Below are 22,566 nucleotides of genomic sequence, written 5' to 3'. Positions count from 1 at the left end.
TGAGCACAAAAGAAGATATTTCGAAGAATGTTGGTAACCAGACAGTTGACGGCACAAACTGATTTCCATGGTAGGAAAAGAAAACAGTATTGAAGTCAGTGGGTGCCATCAACTGCATTGTTACCAACATTATTTAAAATATTTTCTTTCGTGTTCAACAGAAGAAAGAAACAAATACATATTTGGAACAGCATGAGGGTGAGTAAATGAAAATACATTTTTGGGTGAACTATCTCTTTAAATCCTTCAATTACACTCCGAGATCAAGAGGGGGCGGTATTTAGCTGTAGGCCAGCCTGTCCATCATATATTTGTCTTCATAATAACAGTGCAGTAAACTTACAATAGCATAATTTTATTACTGTCGTATTTTAACAAAAATTACAGCTCACACGGTTTTGTGGTGGCCGTGCAATATTTTATGTTTATGTTTTTTATCGTGAATGGGGCGGGGCCAACGGGAACGATTCCTGACGTCACATGTACACGTCGCCAAGCAGGACGCGCTCGGCCAAGATGGCGGACAAGTGTCAGCCGCTGTGTCCTGCACTTTTTTGAGAATCTCAACTCCAGCCGCACTCTTATCGAGTTTTGTTTGTATCTGGGCATCTCGACTGGAAGATAACAGGTAAGAGATCCCATGTGGAGCTGTATGTTTGGGTTCAGAGAGTCCTATGTTTCGAGGGATTAACTGGAATTGTTAGCATGCTAACGGCTAGTGGCCCAGTCAGCTGTCATCTGTAATTCTTCGCATCCTCTATTTACATTTTTTATGTTTATTCTTTTGTGTTTCTTTTCGTGGCATGTCCATTCAATCTCTATCAGGGTGCGTAGTTTAATTTGCAGGTTATATTGATTCGTTATATTGTGGTTTAGCTACTGCTTTTTTGTATTTTGCCTTGCTTGCTTTACACTGCTGTAAGTTCATCGTGTGTGTGTTTTGTTTTGACTTTTTTGCCTACTCATTCTAAGAACCATGATCCACATGATCACAATGTCATTATTTTTGTTTGTTTTAAATACTTTAGTACAAGACATCTCTTATCTGCATTTGCTGATGTAGGTTGAAGAAACAGGAATTAAAGAGCAGGATGTGACATCAGTGGGTAAATCTAATCCAGCGCTATACGTGTCCGCCTTTGAGCCGGATATAATGCAGTATAAATTAATGCAAAATATTAATGTAAATATATGATAAATGATCAGTCACTCGATGGAACCTGACACCTGTCATTATATATTATCTTACCCTGCATGATTTTGATTAAAAACATTTTGGATAATATGAATATGATGCTGTCATTACATTTCAAAATCAGTGCAGACAGCACAAAAAGTCAACAGATTTCATCTGGGCTTGTAAATGACTAAGACAAGTAGTCCACTATGTGGAAACACAATTAGACTGTTATATACGTCACCTTCACATCCGAATTATCAGCCCTTGGGCTCCAGAAATTCCAGTGTCCTCCCTGTCTTGCTGCAGTATTGTTAACGGTCATATGCAGTGTTATATCTTTGTGTTTCATAAAGGTTCACATTGTAAGCAGAGACAGTATCACTGTTTGGACACCTACTCATTCCTGATTATTATTATTTCCCACATTTTAGATCAAAACTATGAAACAACACACATAGGCTACATCTGTATGTGAAGTGACCAATATAATGTTACAAAACAAATCAAAACTACCATAAATTTTAGCTTCTTCAAAGTTGCCACCCTTTGTCTAGATTCCAGCTTTGCAAAGAGCTTTGTAAAGAAATTCATGCAAGTGCAAATACACTAGTGTTTAAAAGCTTGGGGCATTTAGTCGATTAAAAATACAGTAAAAGAGTACAATTTTGAAATATCATTATGTAATTTAAAATAGCGGTTTTCTAATTGAAAATATTTTAAAATATTGTAAATTAGAATTCCACATTTCCAAGCTGAATTGTCTTTGAAAATTGAAAAGTCATCATCATAATATGCTGATTTGGTGCTTAAGAAACTTTTGTTATCACTGTTGAAAACAGTTTAGTATTAAAATGATCAGCTTTATCGCATCTGCTTTTAAATCAACATGAAAACATTTATCCAATGCTGTAGCCTATGTCACTATGACTTAGGTTTAGGTCAATAAAACTGTCAATGACAGTGTGAACATTGTTGTTTAATGATAAACATTGTATTTTCATAAAAATAAACTATATCTATCCCTTACTGTTGTAGATTCAACTATGCACTTGTAGAGGTGAGGCCCCCTGCTTTAAAAAATGTCTGACAGGTTTCAAAGTTCAATGTAACTTAATGCACATTTCTTTCTAACACCCGGCCCACAGTGTGCCTGATATCTGGTTTCTGAGTGTTGTGACTGTTCATATGCCAACATAGTAGAGTACAGCTGTCTTCACACCTACTCATCTTAAGACTTATGAAAATTAGATGGTGTGATGATATTTGTGTTCAAGAGAAGAAACTTGGGTATAAAGTCAGCATGAAATCAATATTTACATGTGCATGTCGTCTTCATGAATGGGTGAGGTGCTCTGTTTGTGTGCAATAGTGACACTTTTTTGTGTTCTTATATGGACTGCATATATGATGTTTGAAGCAGAATGCTCATTATTATTTTAGTTGCGCAGCTGAACTTTGGATGTGTTTTCTTATGATGCATGTTGATAATGGGGAAACCCTGTGGTGAAACCAGACAATCTTTGCACCAAGATATGACATTAATCTGTGTTTTTCTGTTATAGTGAGATCTCCAGTAAGTATAGACACTTTGGAGACCTGTGAGTGTAAAAGATGCAGCCTCCTCCTCGGGCAGCCCCTCCGGGAGCTAGTGGACCCCCGCCTTCCTCCGGCGGCCCCAATGCCTTCAGAAGAAACAGACCCCACAAACATGTGGCTGCAGCTGCTATGACACCGGCTACCCCACCCAATCAGCCAGTGACTGATCCTTTTGCCTTTGGGAGACAAAGTTTTTTGCCTATGGCAGAGGGCAGCCAAGCTCCACCCACAAACAGCAATCCACTTCCCATGCAAGTCCCTCCCCTGCCAGGGTTCAACTCGATGGCTCCACCACAAGGGCCACCACCAGGAACAGCGCAGGCAGCCTCTCCCGGCCCACCACCAAGAATTTTTACACCGCAACCTGTTCCCCTAGAGCCATCACCAAGCTCCAACCCTCCTCTTGCAGATCCAGGATACTTTAATTCTCAAGAATCAATGCCCTATATTGCACAGTTGCCTAACCCTGCTCCTCCTTTCAGTTCTAGTCCATCACATCCACCCTCCACTGCCCCAACACCTGTGGTTCAATCCCAGACTCCTTTTCAATCTCAGCCAACGCCTCCCCTACCTTCTCACTGGGTTCCTGACCACGGAAGCCGTCCACCTTCCGTTCAAAACTACTTTCAGCCAACCAGTGATCACCCATCTCAGCATTTCCAAGCTCAAGTCCCAACCTCTGTCCCCTCTCCCCACACAACCCCACCCTCTGTCCCCTCTCCCCACACAGCCCCACTTTTGACACCATCTCAGTATCGAGGTCAGTTTGCTCAACCGAATGTGACTGGGCCCAGTACAACTCTGCAACAGAACTCCCACTTCCCTGCTCAAAATTATTTCAGTCAGTCAGGTGGACCCTCAGAGCCATGGTTCAATCAGAGCCCCCAGGATCAGTCTCAGCGTGCCTGCCCTGTCCCCTACTCTGAAGTCCCCAGTGACTCTGGAACTCTCTCAATGTTCTTCGGGGGAAATGATGTCGAAAATGAAGAAACACTGTCAGGAGAGGGGCGTGTAAATGGGATTCTTCACCCTCTCCATTCGATGACTGAGTTCTCCGGTCCCTATTTGAATGACAGTGGTAACATTCGAGCTGGGGCAGGGCCGTGTGATTCGGTGGAGAATCTGGAATGTGTTCCAAACCAGGAAGTGCTGCCTAATGAGCCACCCTCAAGCCATGCCTTTGAAGGGGGGGCTAACTTGGAGACACCTGACTCTGCTCCTCATCTTGCCCGCTCTGCAAGTGTCTCATCCAGCTACAGCAACGTCAGTCACAGCAGTGGACATGGTCCTCACAGCAGTGGCCACATCCCTCGGCGACAACAAGGTGTAGTGGGAACGTTCATTCAACAGGAGAGTCCCCGCCCACCTGATCATCCGCCTTTGCATTCCTCCACTGGTGGATACTTTGAACAAATAGACTCCAACCCAGCTGCAGAGGCAAGTCCTACTTTCCCAACTCCTAGCCCACCTAAACCAGTTGGTGTGTTCCAGGCAAGTGCGAATTCCTCCTTTGAGCCTGTCCGCTCACACGGTGTAGGAGTACGACCTGCTGAGGTTGATCGTGCACGTATGGTAATGGAAAAGGGTGGACGTGATGTGCATTCTGGCAACTTAGAACAACCCCCAGACAACTTGGAGACCATTTACCTCTCGGAACGCCGACCCTCATCTCGGGCTCAGGGAGCACGACGCCCCATTGAGAGTCCCGCTACTACACTCTGGGCTCAAAATGACACTGCCAGTCTAGGTGCTAACATACTGTTAGCCCCTGCAGCACCCTCTTTGGCTGCAACATTTGTTCCAGCACATCCATCTGAAGTCATCCAGCCACCGGAGGATGGCCCTCTTGATTTACATCCAGCTAAGCCAGATCCACAACCTCCCTCTGAAAACCTAGAGATTCCGCCAGACTCCATGCCTCAGGCAAGTTTAGGATATGCCTCCTTGCTAGTATCTTCGCCTCCCGAAGAGGCCCTGAACCAGCCTGTGTTGATTGCCCCACCTTCCTCTAATTACAGTTTGGTTTCCTCTCCAAACCTCTCGCAACCTTTAAATCAGACAAGTCCTCAAGAGACAGCAACACCTGTTCACTCACCCCTTCAGTCTTCTGTGATCACAGATCACAAATCTCAGATTTCTCCTCCAACAAATCAGCCTCATTTTTCTCAGACACCAGTAAACTTCAACCCTTCTTCCACTCAAGGCCTCTTGAATCTAGCACCAGAGGCCCAAGATGCTCAGCCCTCTGTTCAAGCAGCCCAACCCGTTCTCTCAAGGGCCCAGTCTCTTAGAGGTGATAGCCAATCTCTTCTGCCTTCTGTTTCTCAAGCTCCGCCTTCTGCTGCCGCCGCCACTAATCACAATCAACCTTCAAATTATGAGCTGCTTGATTTTTCTATGCATCAACCACAGTCCACAAATCAGGTGACATCAGTACCCGCTGTCTCTCAAAAAGCCCATCCTGCGGGCTTGGTGAATAACACACCTGGCTTTTACCTGCAGGTCACCAAAGATGCACAGCTGGGTGGGCAGTCTGACAGCGAGGCTCTGCCCCTTCAGCAGATCTCTAACCCCCCACGACCCTCCAGCAACCATCCCGACAATGATCTGACTCGTACCTCCCACCCTCCCTATCCACCTCCAGCTCAACACCAGCCTCCACAAGTCCCTCCAACTCATCCTGGTGCCCCTCCTACTGGACCTGGATCTGCCCCACCGTTATCTTACCCACCCCAATCTGGAAACTATGCCCCCCAGCCACTTCAGGAACCTCAAAGACCTCCTTCATCTCTAGGTGGTCAGTCAGGTTATGGGGCTCCTCCTGCGATTCCCCCTGCTCCGGGCTATGCAGGATACTACCCAGGAGCCTACCCTGAGTACCAGGATGGAAGATTGCCGTACCCACCCCAGTACCCTATAGATCCCAGAACTCAAAACTACTATCAGGTGCAGTGTAATCAAATGTGTTTCTACCTATCAAAGCTTCTAAATGCTAACACACTTTGTACCAACATGACTTAAAATATCCATACTTTTTTCCCCTGTTTGTTTTGATTTTGTAGGATGATCCCTACCGTAGAGGAGATCCTCGATATGCCTGGTATGATGGTCAAAATCCTGGCTACCGGGAGGCTGAGCGCCAACCAGAGAGGCCGAGTTCTAGAACCAGCCAATACTCGGATAGACCCAGCTCCAGGTGAAAGAGTGTTTTTACACTTGGTTCAATTTGCTTGGTTGCAATCAGAGTTTGTATCTACTCCCCTGACCCTGCAGATCTCTTTTGGGTTCGCAGGATGGTTCTTGAATACACCACTTAGACCAAACATAGACCAATGTTTCAATCAGACCCAGAGTCTGATGTGGTTTGGTGGTGTGCAGCTGTGTTAAGAAAACCAGTGATAACATCAGACCTGGGTTGCACCAAAAGCCATGGTTTCAAAGCATTCTCAGACTGAGAGTTTTAAATGATTTGTTTTTAACAGTCAATAACATGATTCCCTTGTCTTTCTCTCTAATTTTTTATCTTAGACAGGGGTATCAAGAAGACCTTTCTAGATCCAGCCGTAGTGCCTATGATGAATACTATGCAAACTACTATAAGAGACAGTATGATGCCTATGGAGGTAAAGACTGTTTAGCACTACAGACAGATGCTCTCTATGCATCCAAGGGCTGAATGTGGTGTTTCTACTTTTTTCTTATGGGTTTGTGTTTGTGTATGCAGATAAGAGCAGGTGGTATGATCCAAATGCTGCTTATGATCCACGCTACAAAGCCTACTATGATCCGACATATGGCTGGTACTATGACCTTGATGGTTACAGAAAAGGAGAGGCGTATTACAACCAACAATATCAAAACAGGTACACTCAAACACCCTTGAATTATATCTCTTTTTACATGCTAACACGTCTCTAACTGAGTTTTCACTAATCGTTACCAGGGGACGAGAGGGGTATGATGATCCATGGCGGTATTACCCTGGTTATGACTCCAGCTTTGATGATGACAGCCGCCGGCGCGACCCGTACGCTGACGAATTTGACCGCCGTTCGGTTCACAGTGAACAATCAGCGCACAGTGTACATTCATCACACAGTCGACGCAGTAGCTTCAGTTCACGGTCACAGCAGGTCTGTGTTTGTGTGGTTTTGGTGTGATTTAATGTGTGTATCTGCATATTGTATGTATCTGCATAATGTTAGCATAGCATAATGTAACAAATTTCTTCTTTCTGCAGAGTCAGGTGTACAGGAGTCAATCAGACTTGGTCAGTGCCGCCTATGACACTACTGGGACCACTCTTCCAGTGGATTACACCTACAGCCAGTATCCTAACCCTTCAGATACTGCAAATTACAGTCAGATTCCTTACAACTCTGCTGACAACACCTGGACTGCCACAGAGCAGCGTAAGTATTACACACAAACACAAAGCAGTCATCATAAGCTTGCATATCCACCATAATGTTGCAATTAATATTGGGATTTCCTTTTCAGTTTCTGTGCTTTAGGTAAAAAACTTGCCATAAAATAGCACTCATTTGTAGTTTAGAGGTTAACTGCTTGACACAGTGGTATTTTAGAATCATTCATATACTATTAGTTTTTGTTAGTATTTTGATGTACATTTTAATTTTAATGTTTTTTTATTGAGGGTTTTAGTAACTTTGTTTTGTGTTTTTGTTATTTTATTCCTTTTTCTATGTAGTTTTAGTATATTTTAACACTTCAACTTAAACTAAACGAAAATTAGAAATGTTGCCTTATTTCAAGTAAGGAATATGGTTTTAGTTAATGAACAATCTTGTCTTGACAAGTGTTTCCCAGCATTCTCTGTAGCATTAAAATACATAAAGCTTGAATTTCACATCTAATGCACATGCTCTAACATTAATAAAAGCTTCCTGTCTTCCTCTGTGTTTTTCTCTCACCCTTTTTTCCTTTCTCAGCTCCTCCAAGGCCGTTGACTCCAGAGAAGTATTCTATTCCTCACCGCTGTGCTCGGTTTGGTCCGGCTGGTCAGCTGATCCTTGTCCAACCCAACCTGCCCTCTGCTGGTCAGCCCACACTTGTGGAAATCCACAGCATGGAGGTAACAACTGTAACAGAGTGTGAATATGCTGACATATAAATCATCAATTGCAAGTACTCACTTGTATCTCTGGAATTTAAGCATTTTTCCAGTTCATAAAAAACTTGTTTATCTAGTTAATTGCCTATTCTGTAAAAAAAAACGTATTACCCCTTTTAAAAAGTAATATTTTTATAACTGATTAAAGGAGAACTCCGGTCAATTTTAACATTGAGCTCATTTTTTTGTACATTTGGAGTGCTGTCAGTACAGAGAACAACGACAAAAATCGGTGTTGCCTACACCGTGTTATCCTCTTTTTAAAATTTGCACCCTGTTGACTTCAATGGGGCAAGTTTTAAACCTGCTTTTAGCCTCTTAACATCCTTGATGTGTCATTACAAGTGCACAGGTCATGTGAGTGATTCCTTCAGAGTGAACGCGGGTCAATCTGACTGCAGTAGATGTGAAAGATATGAATAAAAATGATATTTATTTAGCCAGCGCTCATACCTGTATTTACATCCTGTTTTCGGTCAAAGTCCATAGTAATCGATTGTCGAGTTCACGCGCATTGGTTTAGTCACATGGCTGGGCACTTGTAATGACACATCAAGGATGTTAAGAGGCTAAAAGCAGGTTTAAAACTTGCCCCATTGAAGTCAACAGGGTGCAAATTTTAAAAAGAAGATAACACGGTGTAGGCAACACCGATTTTTGTCATTGTTCTCTGTATTGACAGCACTCCAAATTTACAAAAAAATGAGCTCAATGTTAAAATTGACCGGAGTTCTCCTTTAAGTTGTCTTGTGATCAAATGTTTGTGTTTGGTTAATTTAGTACCGTATTTAGCCGTCGGCCAGCAGCCATATCACCCTGTAGCCCATGACTGGTTGCCCACTGAAGCGAAGCAGGGTTGAGCCTGGTTAGTACCTGGATGGGAGACCTCCTGGGAAAACCAGGTTGCTGCTGGAAGAGGTGTTAGTGAGGCCAGTAGAGGGTGCTCACCCTGTGGCCTGTGTGGGTCCTAATGCCCCAGTGTAGTGATGGGGACAGACACTATACTGTCAAAGAGCACCGTCCTTCGGATGAGACATTAAACCGATCCTCCAGAGTGTAGTTTTGTTATGTTTTTGTGATTGGTTATAAATAGCTCCATGATAATTGCTCAATTAAATCATTAGCATCTGATATCTTGGCTGTGATGTTATTCCAGACGATTCTGCAGGACTCTTCAGAGCAGGCAGAAATGCGTTCATTCCCTGGCCCACTCGTCAAGTAAGAATCATCCTTTATTTACTGAATAAAGGTGTACACGTGTATAGTCTGACACTGTCAGATCCACGTACACAGTCAAACAATCCAGTCATCATCTCGTGTGTGTTTGTCCACAGAGAGGAGACTCATAAGGTGGATGTCATAAAGTTTGCTCAGAACAAAGCCCAAGAGTGTTTGCGAAACGATGACCTCATGGACAAAGACTCCGCCTTCCTCATCTGGGAGTTCATTGTGCTGCTGTGTCGCCAGAATGGGGTGAGTGTTTGTGCAGGCCTTACCTTAACTAAGAGTGTGAATCGTGTTCGGTTGCTTGTCCGAACCCAAGTTCGAGTTCAGTTAAATTAATATTTAATGTTCATTTATATATTTATTTGGTATGTAGTCATGTAATAGAAACCATTAATAATTGTTAGTATTAACTATGTTGCTTTGTTTTTTTTGGCTTGGTTTTAGACTGTAGTTGGAACAGACATCGCTGACCTGTTGCTAAAAGAGCATCGCTCTGTTTGGCTGCCGGGAAAATCCCCCAATGAGGCTAATCTCATCGACTTCAACAACGAGGCAATAGAGCATGCCGAGGCGGATGAGGCGGGGCCGATATCCCTCCTATCAGACACTTTCATGGGCGTGCCTGAGAATGTTGGCAAGGAGACGGAGCGCTTCAGAGAACTGCTACTATTCGGCCGCAAGAAGGCAAGACAAAACATGTCTTTCCTTTTCAGATGATGCCCCCCCCCCAGAACATTGTTTCTTGTTGAATATCCTGTTTCACTTCAGATCATGGAAGTTTGTGGTTATGGCCAATTACGGTTGCACATGCTTGTGATTTTTCTGTGTTTTAGTATTTAAATTTTTCTGTTCTGTAAAATAAAATTACGTCACACTTTAGATTAGGGTCCAGTTCTCACTGTTAACTTACTATTAACTATGACTTTTGCCTCAATAAACTCCTAATTACTGCTTATTAGTTAGTAAGGTAGTTGTTAAAAGTGGAAAGACATTTGAGAAGTTTGTGTGTTTGTTAGGATGCTCTGGAGTCTGCTATGAAGAAAGGCCTGTGGGGTCACGCGCTATTACTGGCCAGTAAGATGGACAACAGAACACACGCCCGTGTCATGACCAGGTAAACCACCTCTACTTACACCAACCTATGTCTGCATGCTTTTAAAGCAACAAACAGTTTGCTTAAATTGTGGTTATGCTTGTCGTTGTCAGGTTCGCCAACAGCCTGCCTATTAACGACCCTCTTCAGACGGTTTACCAGCTCATGTCAGGACGAATGCCGGCTGCTGCTACTGTACGAGAGAGTTTGTGTATGTTAATATAGTCATTTATGCAGTTCTTTTCTTCATGTGCATCATCTTTTTTTCTGGCAGTGTTGCGGAGATGAAAAATGGGGCGATTGGCGCCCTCATCTGGCCATGGTGCTGTCCAACCTCACACACGCTCTGGATCTTGACACCCGCACCATTTCGACAATGGGCGACACATTAGGTAAATAAACGTACTGTCATGAAGGTGAACTTGCACTCATATTGTGGATGCCACACTGGATCTGTAGTCAAGAATCTTCTGTTTGTTACAGCATCTAAAGGTCTAGTGGATGCAGCCCATTTCTGTTACCTGATGGCTCAGGTGGGCTTTGGTGTTTATACCAAGAAAAGCACCAAGATGGTCCTCATCAGCTCCAATCACAGGTGTGTAATGACACATACAGTTGATCAGTGATATGTATACAAAAAAATGGACACAGTGCGTAAATGGACATACCATTTATTTGCATTAACATCCATTCGCTCTCTCTCTCTCTCTCTCTCTCTCTCTCTCTCTCTCTCTCTCTCTCTCTCAGCATGCCGTTTTTGAAGTTCTGCTCGTCAGAGGCAATTCAGCGTACAGAATCATACGAGTACGCTCAGTCTCTTGGCTCTCACGCCCTCTCTTTGCCCAACTTCCAGGTGAGATGAACACGTACACATGCAGTCACTCAATTAGGGATGTTTTCACAACTAAATTGTTGGTGCGTTATCTAAAACAATGTTATTTTATTATCATTAATATACTATTAAAGTATTTGTTAATATTTTTAATTAGTATTTGTTATTATTTTGTTAGATTTTTTTTATTACTTTACCTTAATACTTTTTTATTTGTTTAAGTTTTTGCTATTTTAAAAGGCCATTATTTTATTTATTGGGTGCACTAGAATAGGTTAACATGCTTTAATGTTCAAAAAAACATTATTTTTCACATACTGTACATTATTGCAGTAAATCTAGTCCCAGTCTGTCTGAAACGCTCTGAGTCCCTGTTTCTACAAAGCCCCTTTTTCTAAAAAAAAAGCCCAGAGTCTCTGATTGGCCAGCTAACCCAGTGCATTGTGATTGGCCAAACACCTCAGTTGTGTGGCGTAAATGTAACACCCCTTAACATAAACGCGACATGGTAACAACAACACTACAGTTCACTGAAGCATTGCCGCCTTTGCTTATGCATTTAGACAGGCATTCTGCTAATATTTCAAATTGTGTCACAGACATTTGTGGAAATAATATCTGGACTTCGATCAAGGCATTTTAGGCAGGTCTGGAGCATTGTTCTCTGTTAAATAGAATAATTTCTATTTTCTGGGGGACTATGAGCTTTGTAACCTGCAGATACGTTATACACACTAAAGGAAAACATTAAAAAAGCATCCTGTGGCCTCTTTAATTTGGCATGATAGACCTATCTGTACCTTCTGAACAAATCCAGGAAGGTCATGACCTTTTCCCCTTTGACCTGCACAGGTGTTTAAATTCATCTACGCATGTCGACTGGCGGAGTCGGGGCTCTGTGCTCAAGCCTTCCATTACTGTGAGGTCATTTCACGCACTCTGTTGAACCTTCCTGAGTACTACTCGCCTGTGTTCATCAGTCAGCTCATACAGGTAGACAAACCAAGACTTGGTTTCTTATACGGATTCTGCGTTTACATTTGTCTAGACATGTCTAATCTTTCTTCCTGTGTCTCTTTACAGATGTCTCTGAGGTTGAGGTTTTTTGACCCTCAGCTGAAGGAGAGACCAGAGCAGGAGTTGTTTATAGAGCCTGATTGGTTACTGCATCTCAGACAACTGGATGGACAGATCAAGGTGTGTGTCTTCTTTTATCCAAAAGTAAACTCCCCATGCTAGTGCCGCACTTTATGAAAATGTTATTACTCTTTTCCTGCATAGTACCTGTAAATTAAAGATTTTCTTTTTTAATTTATGGAATAATTCCAGATAGGGTTGATTAATCTAAATAAAATCGAAATCGTGATATGGCTTGGTGAAAATAATACAATTTAAATAAATGTGCAGCGTGTTTCAGAGCAAAATGCGTCACTGTGTTTTTCACGTGACCTCATGGACAAAGGTATGAAATTAAAGTTTTTAGAGGATAATCATACAATTAAACTAACATACAATTAAATATGTAATACTGAAAATAATGTATATTGGGGCAAATATTTGTTACTCCCCATAATGCCTGATTTCACCTGTAGATTTGAAAAAATAGATTTACAGTTTAACTTTTTAAAGGTAATTGCACTGTCACTAACACTAATTATAAGTACATCATGATTTCATGGTGGATTTTCGCTGCAAACAGCAAAATATGTGCATAATATTGCCGTTATTTTTTTTTTTTTTTAGAAATGGCGCTGTAAATTCAGTCATTTTAAGCCACAAAATCAGAAAACAAAATCTTGGAAGGACTGGTTAATGAAGAAATTAAGACATAAGTACTGTAATTTTAAAGCTGTACTGTAATTTTAAAGCTGTAATAATAATGATTATTGTTTTTATTATTGTGATGTTATTATTGTAACATAGTTTTTTTTATTTTACAGTGAAATATTATTATAACTTTTTTGTTCAATATTTAATCATCATCATCATCATCATCTTAATAATAATAATAATAATAATAATACTTATAATAATAATTAATATTATTAGTTTAGAATTATATTGATATATAATTGCACAATTTTTGGCTGAATTGTCCAGTCCTACAAAATAAGCACAGCCAACCTGGAGCATTCTAAATTGCAATCACTATTTTTATCAGAAAAATCACATTAGATGTTCTGATCACATTCATGTTATTGTCCCATTCAGGACGGTGTGATGACTTTCCGTGCGGATCGCAGCACCCCACAGCTTTATCCCTGCAGCACCCCCAGTTCAGAAGACCAGTGCAGCCAACCTGACCCCTCAACTCTGACCCCTGATCCCCACAATCCTCTCATGACCTCCCTTGTGCCGCACGGTGGTGTTCAACTCATGCCACCAGGTATGATTCAGTGTGTAATGTGAACCTGAGAAGAATCTATTTTGATTCCTTTATCATTCACCATCTATTTTATTGTCTCCTTTAGCCCCTCCTACTATTCTTCAGGATGGGGCGGTCCCTCCGCAGCAAGCCCCGCCTCCAGGTGAAAGTGTTCCATTCTACCCAGGGCCACCACAACCAAACTTTGTGGCAACGTACCAACCTGAAGCACATGAGCAGTACACACCCATGCCCCAGCAAATGCCCCCGCAAATGCCCCCGCAAATGCCCCAGCAAATGCCCCAGCAAATGCCCCCACAAATGCCAGCATACAACTCTACAGAAATGACTCCACAGATACCACGTCAGATGCCCCCAGGAATGCAACATCAGATGCCCCCAGGAATGCAACATCAGATGCCCCCAGGAGTGCAACATCAGATGCCCCCAGGAATGCAACATCAGATGCCCCCAGGAATGCAACATCAGATGCCCCCAGGAATGGCTGGGGTCGAACATGGCTCCGCCCCTTCCTCTCCTCAGCAGTTCCCTCAGTCGTCTCCAACGTTCAGTGGCCCTCCTCCACAAGGAAAGGACTTTTATGATGAAATGGCACGCATGGTGAGTTATAATAACCTAGAAACCCAGAATTCCATATTTATCACAACTAACACTGGCTATTATTACTTTTTAAAGCAATGTTACATTGTTGCATAAAAATGTAGCTAATTAGTTTACATCATTATTTTTTATGGAATGTAACACATTGTTTGCTTTTGTTTTACGTTTACTTGGGTTTTCAGTTGTATTTATCATGACATGAAATACTTTGAAATGTAACACCTGTTAGTCCATCTTTACTTCCTCCACCAGTTTTGGGTAATATTGCGTTACATTTGTTACATTGCTCCTACATAAAGTAGCTAGTTATGTTACATATTAATTTTTTTATGGAATTTACCATTTATATTATTTATATAATGTATTAAACTGGTTCCTGATGTTGTTCGTTTCAGGGCCCAGGCAGAAGATCGAGAACCACTTCACAGTCATCATCGATACACATGGTACTGTCAGTCTGTATATAAGATTAAGTACAGGTTTTTTAAGGAAATTATTACCTTTATTCATCAAGGATGCATTAATGTAATCAAAAGTGACTGAAAAGAAATTTTATAATGTTACAAAAGATTTCTATTTCAAATAAATGCTGTTCTTTTAGAACTTTCTTTTCTTAAAAGAATCCTGAAAAAATGCATCACTGTTTCCACACAAAAAATGAAGTAGCTCAATTGTTTTCAACATTGATAATAATCAGAAATGTTTCTTGAGCTGCAAATCATCATATTAGAATGATTTCTGAAGGATCATGTGACTCTGAAGACTGGAGTAATGATGCTTTGATTACAGAAATAAAAAAACGGTTATTTCAAACTACTGTAATATTTCACAATATTACTGTTTCTATCAAATAAATGCTTCCCTGGTGAGCGGAAGAGACTTTCAAAAACATTTTTAAAATCTTACCGACCCCAAACTTTTGAACAGTAGTGTACTTAGAGTTTTAACCTTGCATGGTGTGTTACATCTCTAATTCTGTCCTTATTTGCAGACGGGTCGTCGGTCTCGCACAACGTCAGAATCGTCCAATCATTCTGGACGGGAGCGCAGCAGTTCGCTAGCCAATCAGGGTTCTCCTCCTCCCCCACCTATCCCAGAGGCCCCACCACAAGACGAATCCAGGAAGACAAAGAAAGACTCTCCCAAAAAGGTACGTACTTGCATATAAACATATACACAGACCTATTGGATACGGACTAGGAAATCTTTCATGATCCTAATGAATGTTGCATAATCTTATTTCTTTCTTCATCAGGGAGCGAGTGGCAGCGGCTGGCTGACCTGGCTAATTCCAAAGCGGAAGAACGAAGCGCATCTCCCAGATGACAAGAACAAAACTGTAGGCACATACTTCCAACAACTTCCTGCTCTCTCTCATACCCGTCTTATTTCATGGCATTGATTAAGAGATGACATTTATTTTCCAGATTGTTTGGGATGAAAAGAAGCAGAAATGGGTGAATCTAGATGAGCCGGAGGAAGAGGTACAGCAGATGAATTAGTTCATGCATTTCAAATGCTGTAAACTATCATGCATGTATGATTGTGAATGATGGAATTTGTTTGTGTTTCAGAGCAAACCCCCTCCACCTCCACCTACCAGCTTCCCCAAAGCTCCGATGAGCGGCCTAGGGATGGGGCCACCAGGAGCAGGGGGTCCAGCGATGGGGCCGCCTGTCAATATGTTCTCCAGGAGAGCAGGTATCTCACCAGTCACATTGTCATACACCTCTTTTCTCTTCCTAATTACTTCTTAGTAAGAAATCTCTCCATTATTTAATCATCTTTTAGTTATATATGTATATGAGTGGGGGTCGGTATAGATATTAAATGCATAAATTCATATATTACATAAAAGGGTGTTTTTTTTGAGGAAACATAATTTGGACCTAAAAGGTCATTGCTGATGTTATTGTAAACTAAAACTACTAAAAATAAGTAGTTAATTGAAATAAAGCTAAAATAAAGTAAAAAAAAAAATATATATATATATATATATATATATATATATATATATATATATATATTACATTAAAAAACTGTTGCTTTGGCTGTTGAAGGTCAAATATTTGTGAAAAAATAAATGAAAGCTAAAAATAAATGAAAGCTAAAAGAAAAATTCAAATATAAAAAAATTTAAAAACGCACGTAAAATTACTAAAACTTTAAGATTAAAATCCAATCCAAAATGAAAAAAATAAGCCAATTCAAAATATTAATAAATATTAGAATGGTATAAAAAACTACTAAAATAACCAAATACCATAAAATGTTTAATACATTTTTAAATGAAACTAAAACATTAAAAACCTAGTTAAAAATAATGAAGTCATGTTTTACACTAAATGAACACCAAGAAGAATGTTATTTGTTCATTAGGACCAATACAACAAAACATAGTAATAAAGAGCAACATTTATGAATATTTTATTTAAATATTAAAAACGTAAAATGGCTCATAGGGACTTTGAACCAAACAAATCAATGAATCAATTCTTTGAAATTAATTAAAATGAATAATAAAAAATGAATCCAACTTCTGAAATCTATTGATATTTGAGCTAAAGCGGTTTAAACCCAAAGACACTATTTAAAAGAAGTCTCTCCGTCTTAAATCTGTCGTACCCCCAAGCAAAGCTCTTTTGCCTGTTTAGTAAGTGTGTTTGTGTTTCAGGCACTAAGAGCCGTTATGTGGATGTGTTGAATCCTGGTCGTGGAGGATCTAAACCTGCCGCTGCTGTGCCACCCCCTGCTGACCTGTTTGCTCCTCTCGCACCCATGGCCATGCCAACCAACCTCTTTACACCAGCTGCAGGTGTGTGTGTGCGCATCAGTGTGTTTATGTGCATCAGTCTATGTCTGTGTGAAGTCCAACACTGCTCTTTTCAGCCCCAGGTGAGCAGCAGCCGATGGAGGGAAGCATTCCAGACGCCAGTGGTGATAACACACAGCAGACTAGTGCCACAGTGCCACAGGTACACACATCTGCCCTGCAACACAAACCCCATATAAACACACAGACCTCGTCCAGAATTCACTTTGGTTCCTATCACAACTGGACTTGTTTAGCCATCCTTTTTTTTTTGCACAATTGAGCCGCACAGCATTTTGAGTCTCTCGCATGGCAATTATTGAGCTTTTGTGCAGTTGACATTGTGTATCTCTTTAATTTGATTTGCTAATATTGCTTTGGTGAGTAATATAAATAAATAAAAAGGTAAATATGCACAAAGTAAATAAAATGTATTTGATTTATTTTCACATTTTATTTACTCACCAATGTTAATAAAATATATTTATTTTATTTATTTATTTTCACATTTTATTTACTTTAATAAAGTAATTTTTTTCTTGCCTTTTTGTTTATTTATTTTTAACATTTTATTTACTCACCAGTTTGTTTGTTTTTTCTTGCATTTGGCTTTTATTTTTATTTTATTTTATTTATTTCCAGAGCCACTTTATTTTATATTACATTTTTGACATTTCAACGTTTATTTTTTTTTTTTAATTTATTTTTATTACTAGAGCTAGTTTATTTATTGCATTTTTTGCCTTTGACATTTCAACTTATTTTACTTATTTTGTTCAACTGAGGCTTTTCTTTTTCTAGCATTTGGTTCTTGACGATTTCTTGATTTTAATTTTTTTATTTAATGAATTCTAATATCAGATAACGCATCAGCACTACCATCTCGCTGAAATGCATTCACACCTAAAACTGCATGTAATACACATCCGCTATAATGAGTGTGTGTTTTCTATCTAGATGTTTAATCCGAATGCTTTGCCTCCCGGCCCGGAGGGAACCCAGTCTGGAGAGGTCAGATCATCCTTTAATACTTTACCGCTTTTTCTTTAAAGGGATGGTTTGGAGTAAATTCAACCTAGAGTCCTTTGCACCATGACCTCGAGCCAAACACCCCCCCAGAAGCTTTTTTCCCCTTGGTTGAACATTATTAAAGTTAGAGCTTATTTAGAGATATCAGCCGAATGGCTTAGTGCAGGCGCTAATGGGTCCAGAATGGTGCCAAACTTCTACATTAGTACAAATAGGTTCTTTACTCATAAAACGAGGCATTGGAAAGTTTACACTATATCCTTATGCATCACTTTCTGCCAGGAATTTTACTGGCTTTTCCCAAATCACGGAAGTGACGTCGGTGTCCGGGTTAGCGGTAGCATGAGCCGTCAGGCAAGTGTTATTTAAATAAACTCCTGATGTACTTACAAACTTTCCAATGCCTCGTTTTATGAGTACAGAACCTACTTGTACTACTGTATAAGTTTGGTACCATTCTGGGCATTATTAGTGCGGTAATTTACCAGATACAAACTTGGATCCATTAGCACCTGCACTAAGCCATCCGGCTGATATCTCTAAATAAGCTCTAACTTTAATAATGTTCAACCAAGGGAAAAAAGGCTTCTGGGGGGGTGTTTGACTCGAGGTCATGGTGCAAAGGACCCTAGGTTGAATTTACTCCGAACCATCCCTTTAAAGCCACTTCATTCTGTCATGCCCCGCTCCTTCACCCATTAATGCAGATTAACATAACTTTAACAACACATATGCTCACATGTATACTTACTGCTTCTGAAACACACACATACACTTGATCTTGCATCTCTAACTGTATTCCATGATTATGGGTTTTGATTATTATCTCAGATCTGGTGACACAAAGTGCATGAGTGTGTGCGAGTGTGTTTGAGAGTGAGAACGCATGTGAAAGGACTACATGCTACTGAGGTGTTGTTGCCATGGAGACCACTGATTGTGATGTAATCATATTGTAATGATTGACAAGAGATGTGTGATTTAAGATGGCGCTGCATGAGATTAATTTGGGTTTGTGGTGTTTTTGTTTGTTTGTTTCGTTTATTTCTGCTGTTCTAGCTGTCACGTTCTAGCTCAATGAGTTCTCTATCTCGAGAAGTGAGTCAGCATTTAAATCAGGTACTTTCAGCTGGTTATTATCTGAAACACACACCTTCTCCACACACTGCAATGATAAAATAACAGTGTTATGCAGTGCTTTCTAATGCTGCATAGTAAAACATGAGCACACATGCTGTCTGCACGCCTCTAACATCACACACTTACAGCCACACCTCCAGCACGACACCTTTGTGTCATCAGCAGCCCTGGCTGAGTACATGGCCAATAGGAAGGGCTCTTGGATCTCAGAGGCGTGCTGAAGATTGAGGCCCCGCCCCCTTTTGGTGCATGCACACATTAACCAATCACATGCTGCATGCTAATCATGACTTTCAGTGGACATGGCCGTCTGCATCCATGGTGGTGATGTTGCTTTCCTGTTCCCATGGTAACCACAAGTGTGTTCTCATAGGTTCCCGCTCAGCCGCCAGCGCAAGCAGCTCCACCTGCAGGGGGCGTGACCTTTTACAACCCCTCCCAGTTTGCACAGGTAGGATTCACAAGGGATGTTATTTGAACTGTTTTTTTTTTTTAACTAAAACTAAAATGATTAAAAATCGTTTTCGCTAATTGAAAAAATATAAATATATATTAGATTAAAAAACCTAAATGAAAATTACTAAATGTTGCTTTTGCAACTAGCTGAAATAAAATGTGATTTTTTTTCTTGCCTTTATTGATTGATTGATTGATTGATTTTATTCAATTATTTTCACATTATTTTGTCACTTTTTTTATTTTATTATTTTATTTTATTACCAGAGGCAGTTAATTTTTTATTGCAATTTTGCTTTAGATATTTCAACTTTATTTTACTTTATTATTATTATTATTATTATTATTTTTATTTTAAAATAAAAATACATTAAAATGTTTACTGTAAAAAAAAAAAGAAGAATTTTCAAATAAAACTAAAATAGTAAAATTTAGTTAATGAAAATTTACTAAATGAACATGAAGAATGATATTTGTATCAAAACAGCAATAATTACCACAGGCAAAAAAATAATTACTAGTGAAGTCATCTTCATTTATATAGCGCTTTTAACAATATGAATTGTTTCTTAGCAGCTTTTTACTCATAGATATCAAAATACTTCCCTAGTTGATTCATCACATTACAGTTAGAAAATTGTTTTTAATTACAAGTTTTAGGGTTGAATAGAAAGAAAAGTTTATGTAAACCAGGCAAATGATATTTGTATTTTGATAGGATCTAAGTTGTAAAGTGTGGTGTATGTGAAGCTGCTGAAATGGAGATTTCTGGCTCAGTGCAGGAGAAAAAACTCATTTTGTGAAAATGCCATTTAAAGATACAGTATATCTTGTTTTTGAAATCTACAGATGCAAATAGATAGTGTAATAAACACTTAAATGTGTATTTTGGATGTTTTGCCTATAGTGTTTTGTCTTAAAGAGATAGTTCACCATAAAATGAAAATGAAGTCATCGTTTACTCACCCTGGTGTTGTTCTAATGCCGTATGACCCGCTCGTGCTTGTCCAGATGATGGCAGTAAATAGTGACCCAACATCAAGCTTTAAAAAAAGATGCAAAAGTGTCATTGAATGATCCGATCCGATGTGATGCGTGTCTACTTGTGTTCTCAGGGTTCAGGGTTTGGTGAAAAACAAACCGAAATTTAACATATTATTTAATGAAATTCTTCTCCTTGGCTGTTGGTCTTCTGTTAAAGCTGATTTGTGAGAAATCAAGATTTACCAAAAATAAAACATGAAATACAATGCCTAGAAATTCCCAAAAAGTATCTGTGTTCTTTCTTCACTGAGTTGAATATCGCTGAACTGGAACACCGTTTGTCTGATGACAGATGTGAACGCGATAACTTCTTGTTACGACGAACAAAATGGATATATTCACCTCAGAGGAGAGGGTTCATGAGATGTATTTCATGTCGCATTTTTTTAATCATGATTTCTCATAATTTGTGTGTTTTTTTCTGGGCGAGACAGAGTGAACTGCGGCCCTCTCGTAAACCCTCAAAACACTTGGAATAAATGACATGTGACGCATGGGTTCATTCTGTGAAACTTTTGCATCTTTTTAAAAAGCTTGATGCTGGTCGCTATTCACTACCATTTTATGGACGAGCGTGAGCAGGAAATTTGTTACAAAAATTACGTTTGTGGCCCATAAAAGAAAGAAGTGTGTATGGCATTAGAACAACACCAGGGTGAGTAAATGATGACTTCATTTTCATTTTAGTGTGAATGATCCCTTCAAGGTAAATATTGTGGATGTTGTCACAGAAAGAAACTGACACACAAATGTCTTTCTCTGTCTTCTTCAGTCCGCTCCCACCAGCCGTGCTCGACCTGGGCGTCTGGGACAGAGAGGATACCCCACAGTGAAGTAACAGTGTCGCTGTAGTTCTAGATCAATCTGTGCTTCTAGACCAGATCGGACTGAAGTTTGGTTTCTGCCTGGACTACTAGCAGCCCTCAGCCTCCCAAATAACATTGTCCCGCCGTCATAATCGTGGTTTTCCCGTCTGTGCTGAAGTTGGAACGAATGGATCAGACTCCGGTCATTCTAGACTTCTCATACCCGTTGCGGTCTAACTCTCGAGTTTGTACAGACCGGCGGCGCTTCCTCAGCGTGAGCAGTGTGAATACAAGTGCAATATTGCGATTTTTAGCCCTGTGTAGTTTGATTTCCCTTAGTGTAGTCTGCTCATTTCAGCAGGGTGTATGCGAGTGTGTGTGTGTGTGTGTGTGTGTGTGTGTGTGTGTGTGTGTGTGTGTGTGTGTGTGTGGGGAGGAAATGTGGGCGTGTCTTGCTGATGAAAGGCAGCCAATGCATGTGATAGAGGGCGGTCTGGCCTGTTGTCATGGGAACAGTGCAGCGTACCAGAATGTTTTAGATATTTATTAAGCCTCCTGTCTAAATGAAACCGGACAGGATCCGTATATCAGTGCGAATTTGTGTACGCATCGCCACAATGTGCTAAACAAACCGATCTCTTCTACCATCTCCTGATCGAATCCTTAATTTTGCCAGTAGCGAAGAATCACACGTTTTTATGATTTACCAAAATCCCTGTGATCATTTGCGTGTTTTGCTCATTCAGTAATATCTTATTTTCCTGACTTCATCTCGCTCTCTGATTGATCGTCTTCATGTCTCTTAATCACACACCGCTATTCCTCTGCTCGTTCCGGGGTCCTTGTTCCCATGGTTACAGCGGGGTTTTGTAATTCCAAAGGTCAGCTCTGTTTGAAGGAAGCTCAGACTTTTCCAATGTGTTTAGAAATTGACTGTACAATTCTTGATAAAGTGACAATAAAGATATTTTTGAGCTCTTTAATACTTCAGAATGTTTTTTTTTTCTCTTTAAAAAGGTAGAAGCATTTTGTCTCTCTTTTACTATGAGCTGCTTATATATGCATGCTTAATATTATAAAATAATTTGCATAATGGTATTTAAACAGTTGTAGATGTGTGTTTACTACCCATGTAACTACACTACCACTGAAAGGTTTAAGATTTAAAAAAATATATATATTATCTCATGCTCACCAAAGCTGCATATATTTGATCAAAATATAGTTAAAA

At 40.1% G+C, this 22,566-nt stretch overlaps 1 protein-coding gene across 3 annotated transcripts; it reads left to right on the top strand.

Moving 5' to 3' along the window:
• The first annotated feature begins 501 nt into the window (after window positions 1–501).
• sec16a (SEC16 homolog A, endoplasmic reticulum export factor) lies at window positions 502–22,318 on the top strand. 3 transcript variants are annotated; one of them, XM_079846676.1, is made up of 33 exons: window positions 505–628; window positions 1,029–1,102; window positions 2,216–2,237; window positions 2,743–5,722; window positions 5,839–5,972; window positions 6,305–6,399; window positions 6,501–6,639; window positions 6,720–6,909; window positions 7,017–7,188; window positions 7,729–7,871; window positions 9,067–9,128; window positions 9,245–9,383; window positions 9,582–9,821; window positions 10,154–10,251; window positions 10,344–10,425; window positions 10,505–10,622; window positions 10,714–10,825; window positions 10,978–11,083; window positions 11,915–12,055; window positions 12,146–12,259; window positions 13,274–13,448; window positions 13,534–14,048; window positions 14,444–14,494; window positions 15,040–15,198; window positions 15,304–15,387; window positions 15,476–15,532; window positions 15,623–15,749; window positions 16,723–16,863; window positions 16,938–17,023; window positions 17,818–17,871; window positions 18,949–19,008; window positions 19,403–19,480; window positions 21,302–22,318. In XM_079846676.1, exons 4-33 carry the CDS (start codon window positions 2,792–2,794, stop codon window positions 21,365–21,367), a joined length of 6,669 nt encoding a protein of 2,222 aa, XP_079702802.1. In that variant the 5' UTR covers window positions 505–628; window positions 1,029–1,102; window positions 2,216–2,237; window positions 2,743–2,791; the 3' UTR covers window positions 21,368–22,318. The 3 variants fall into 3 exon arrangements, with proteins under 3 accessions (XP_079702801.1, XP_079702803.1, XP_079702802.1); XM_079846675.1 differs by lacking the exons at window positions 1,029–1,102; window positions 2,216–2,237 and having other exon boundaries at window positions 502–628; XM_079846677.1 differs by lacking the exons at window positions 1,029–1,102; window positions 2,216–2,237; window positions 18,949–19,008 and having other exon boundaries at window positions 502–628.
• Window positions 22,319–22,566: the final 248 nt, after the last annotated feature.

Source organism: Squalius cephalus, assembly GCF_949319135.1.
Source record: "Squalius cephalus genome assembly, chromosome: 17".
NCBI classification, from domain to species: Eukaryota; Metazoa; Chordata; class Actinopteri; order Cypriniformes; family Leuciscidae; genus Squalius; species Squalius cephalus.
The sequence above is the reverse complement of the archived record's forward strand: the minus strand, read 5'-3'. Positions and strand labels throughout refer to the sequence as shown.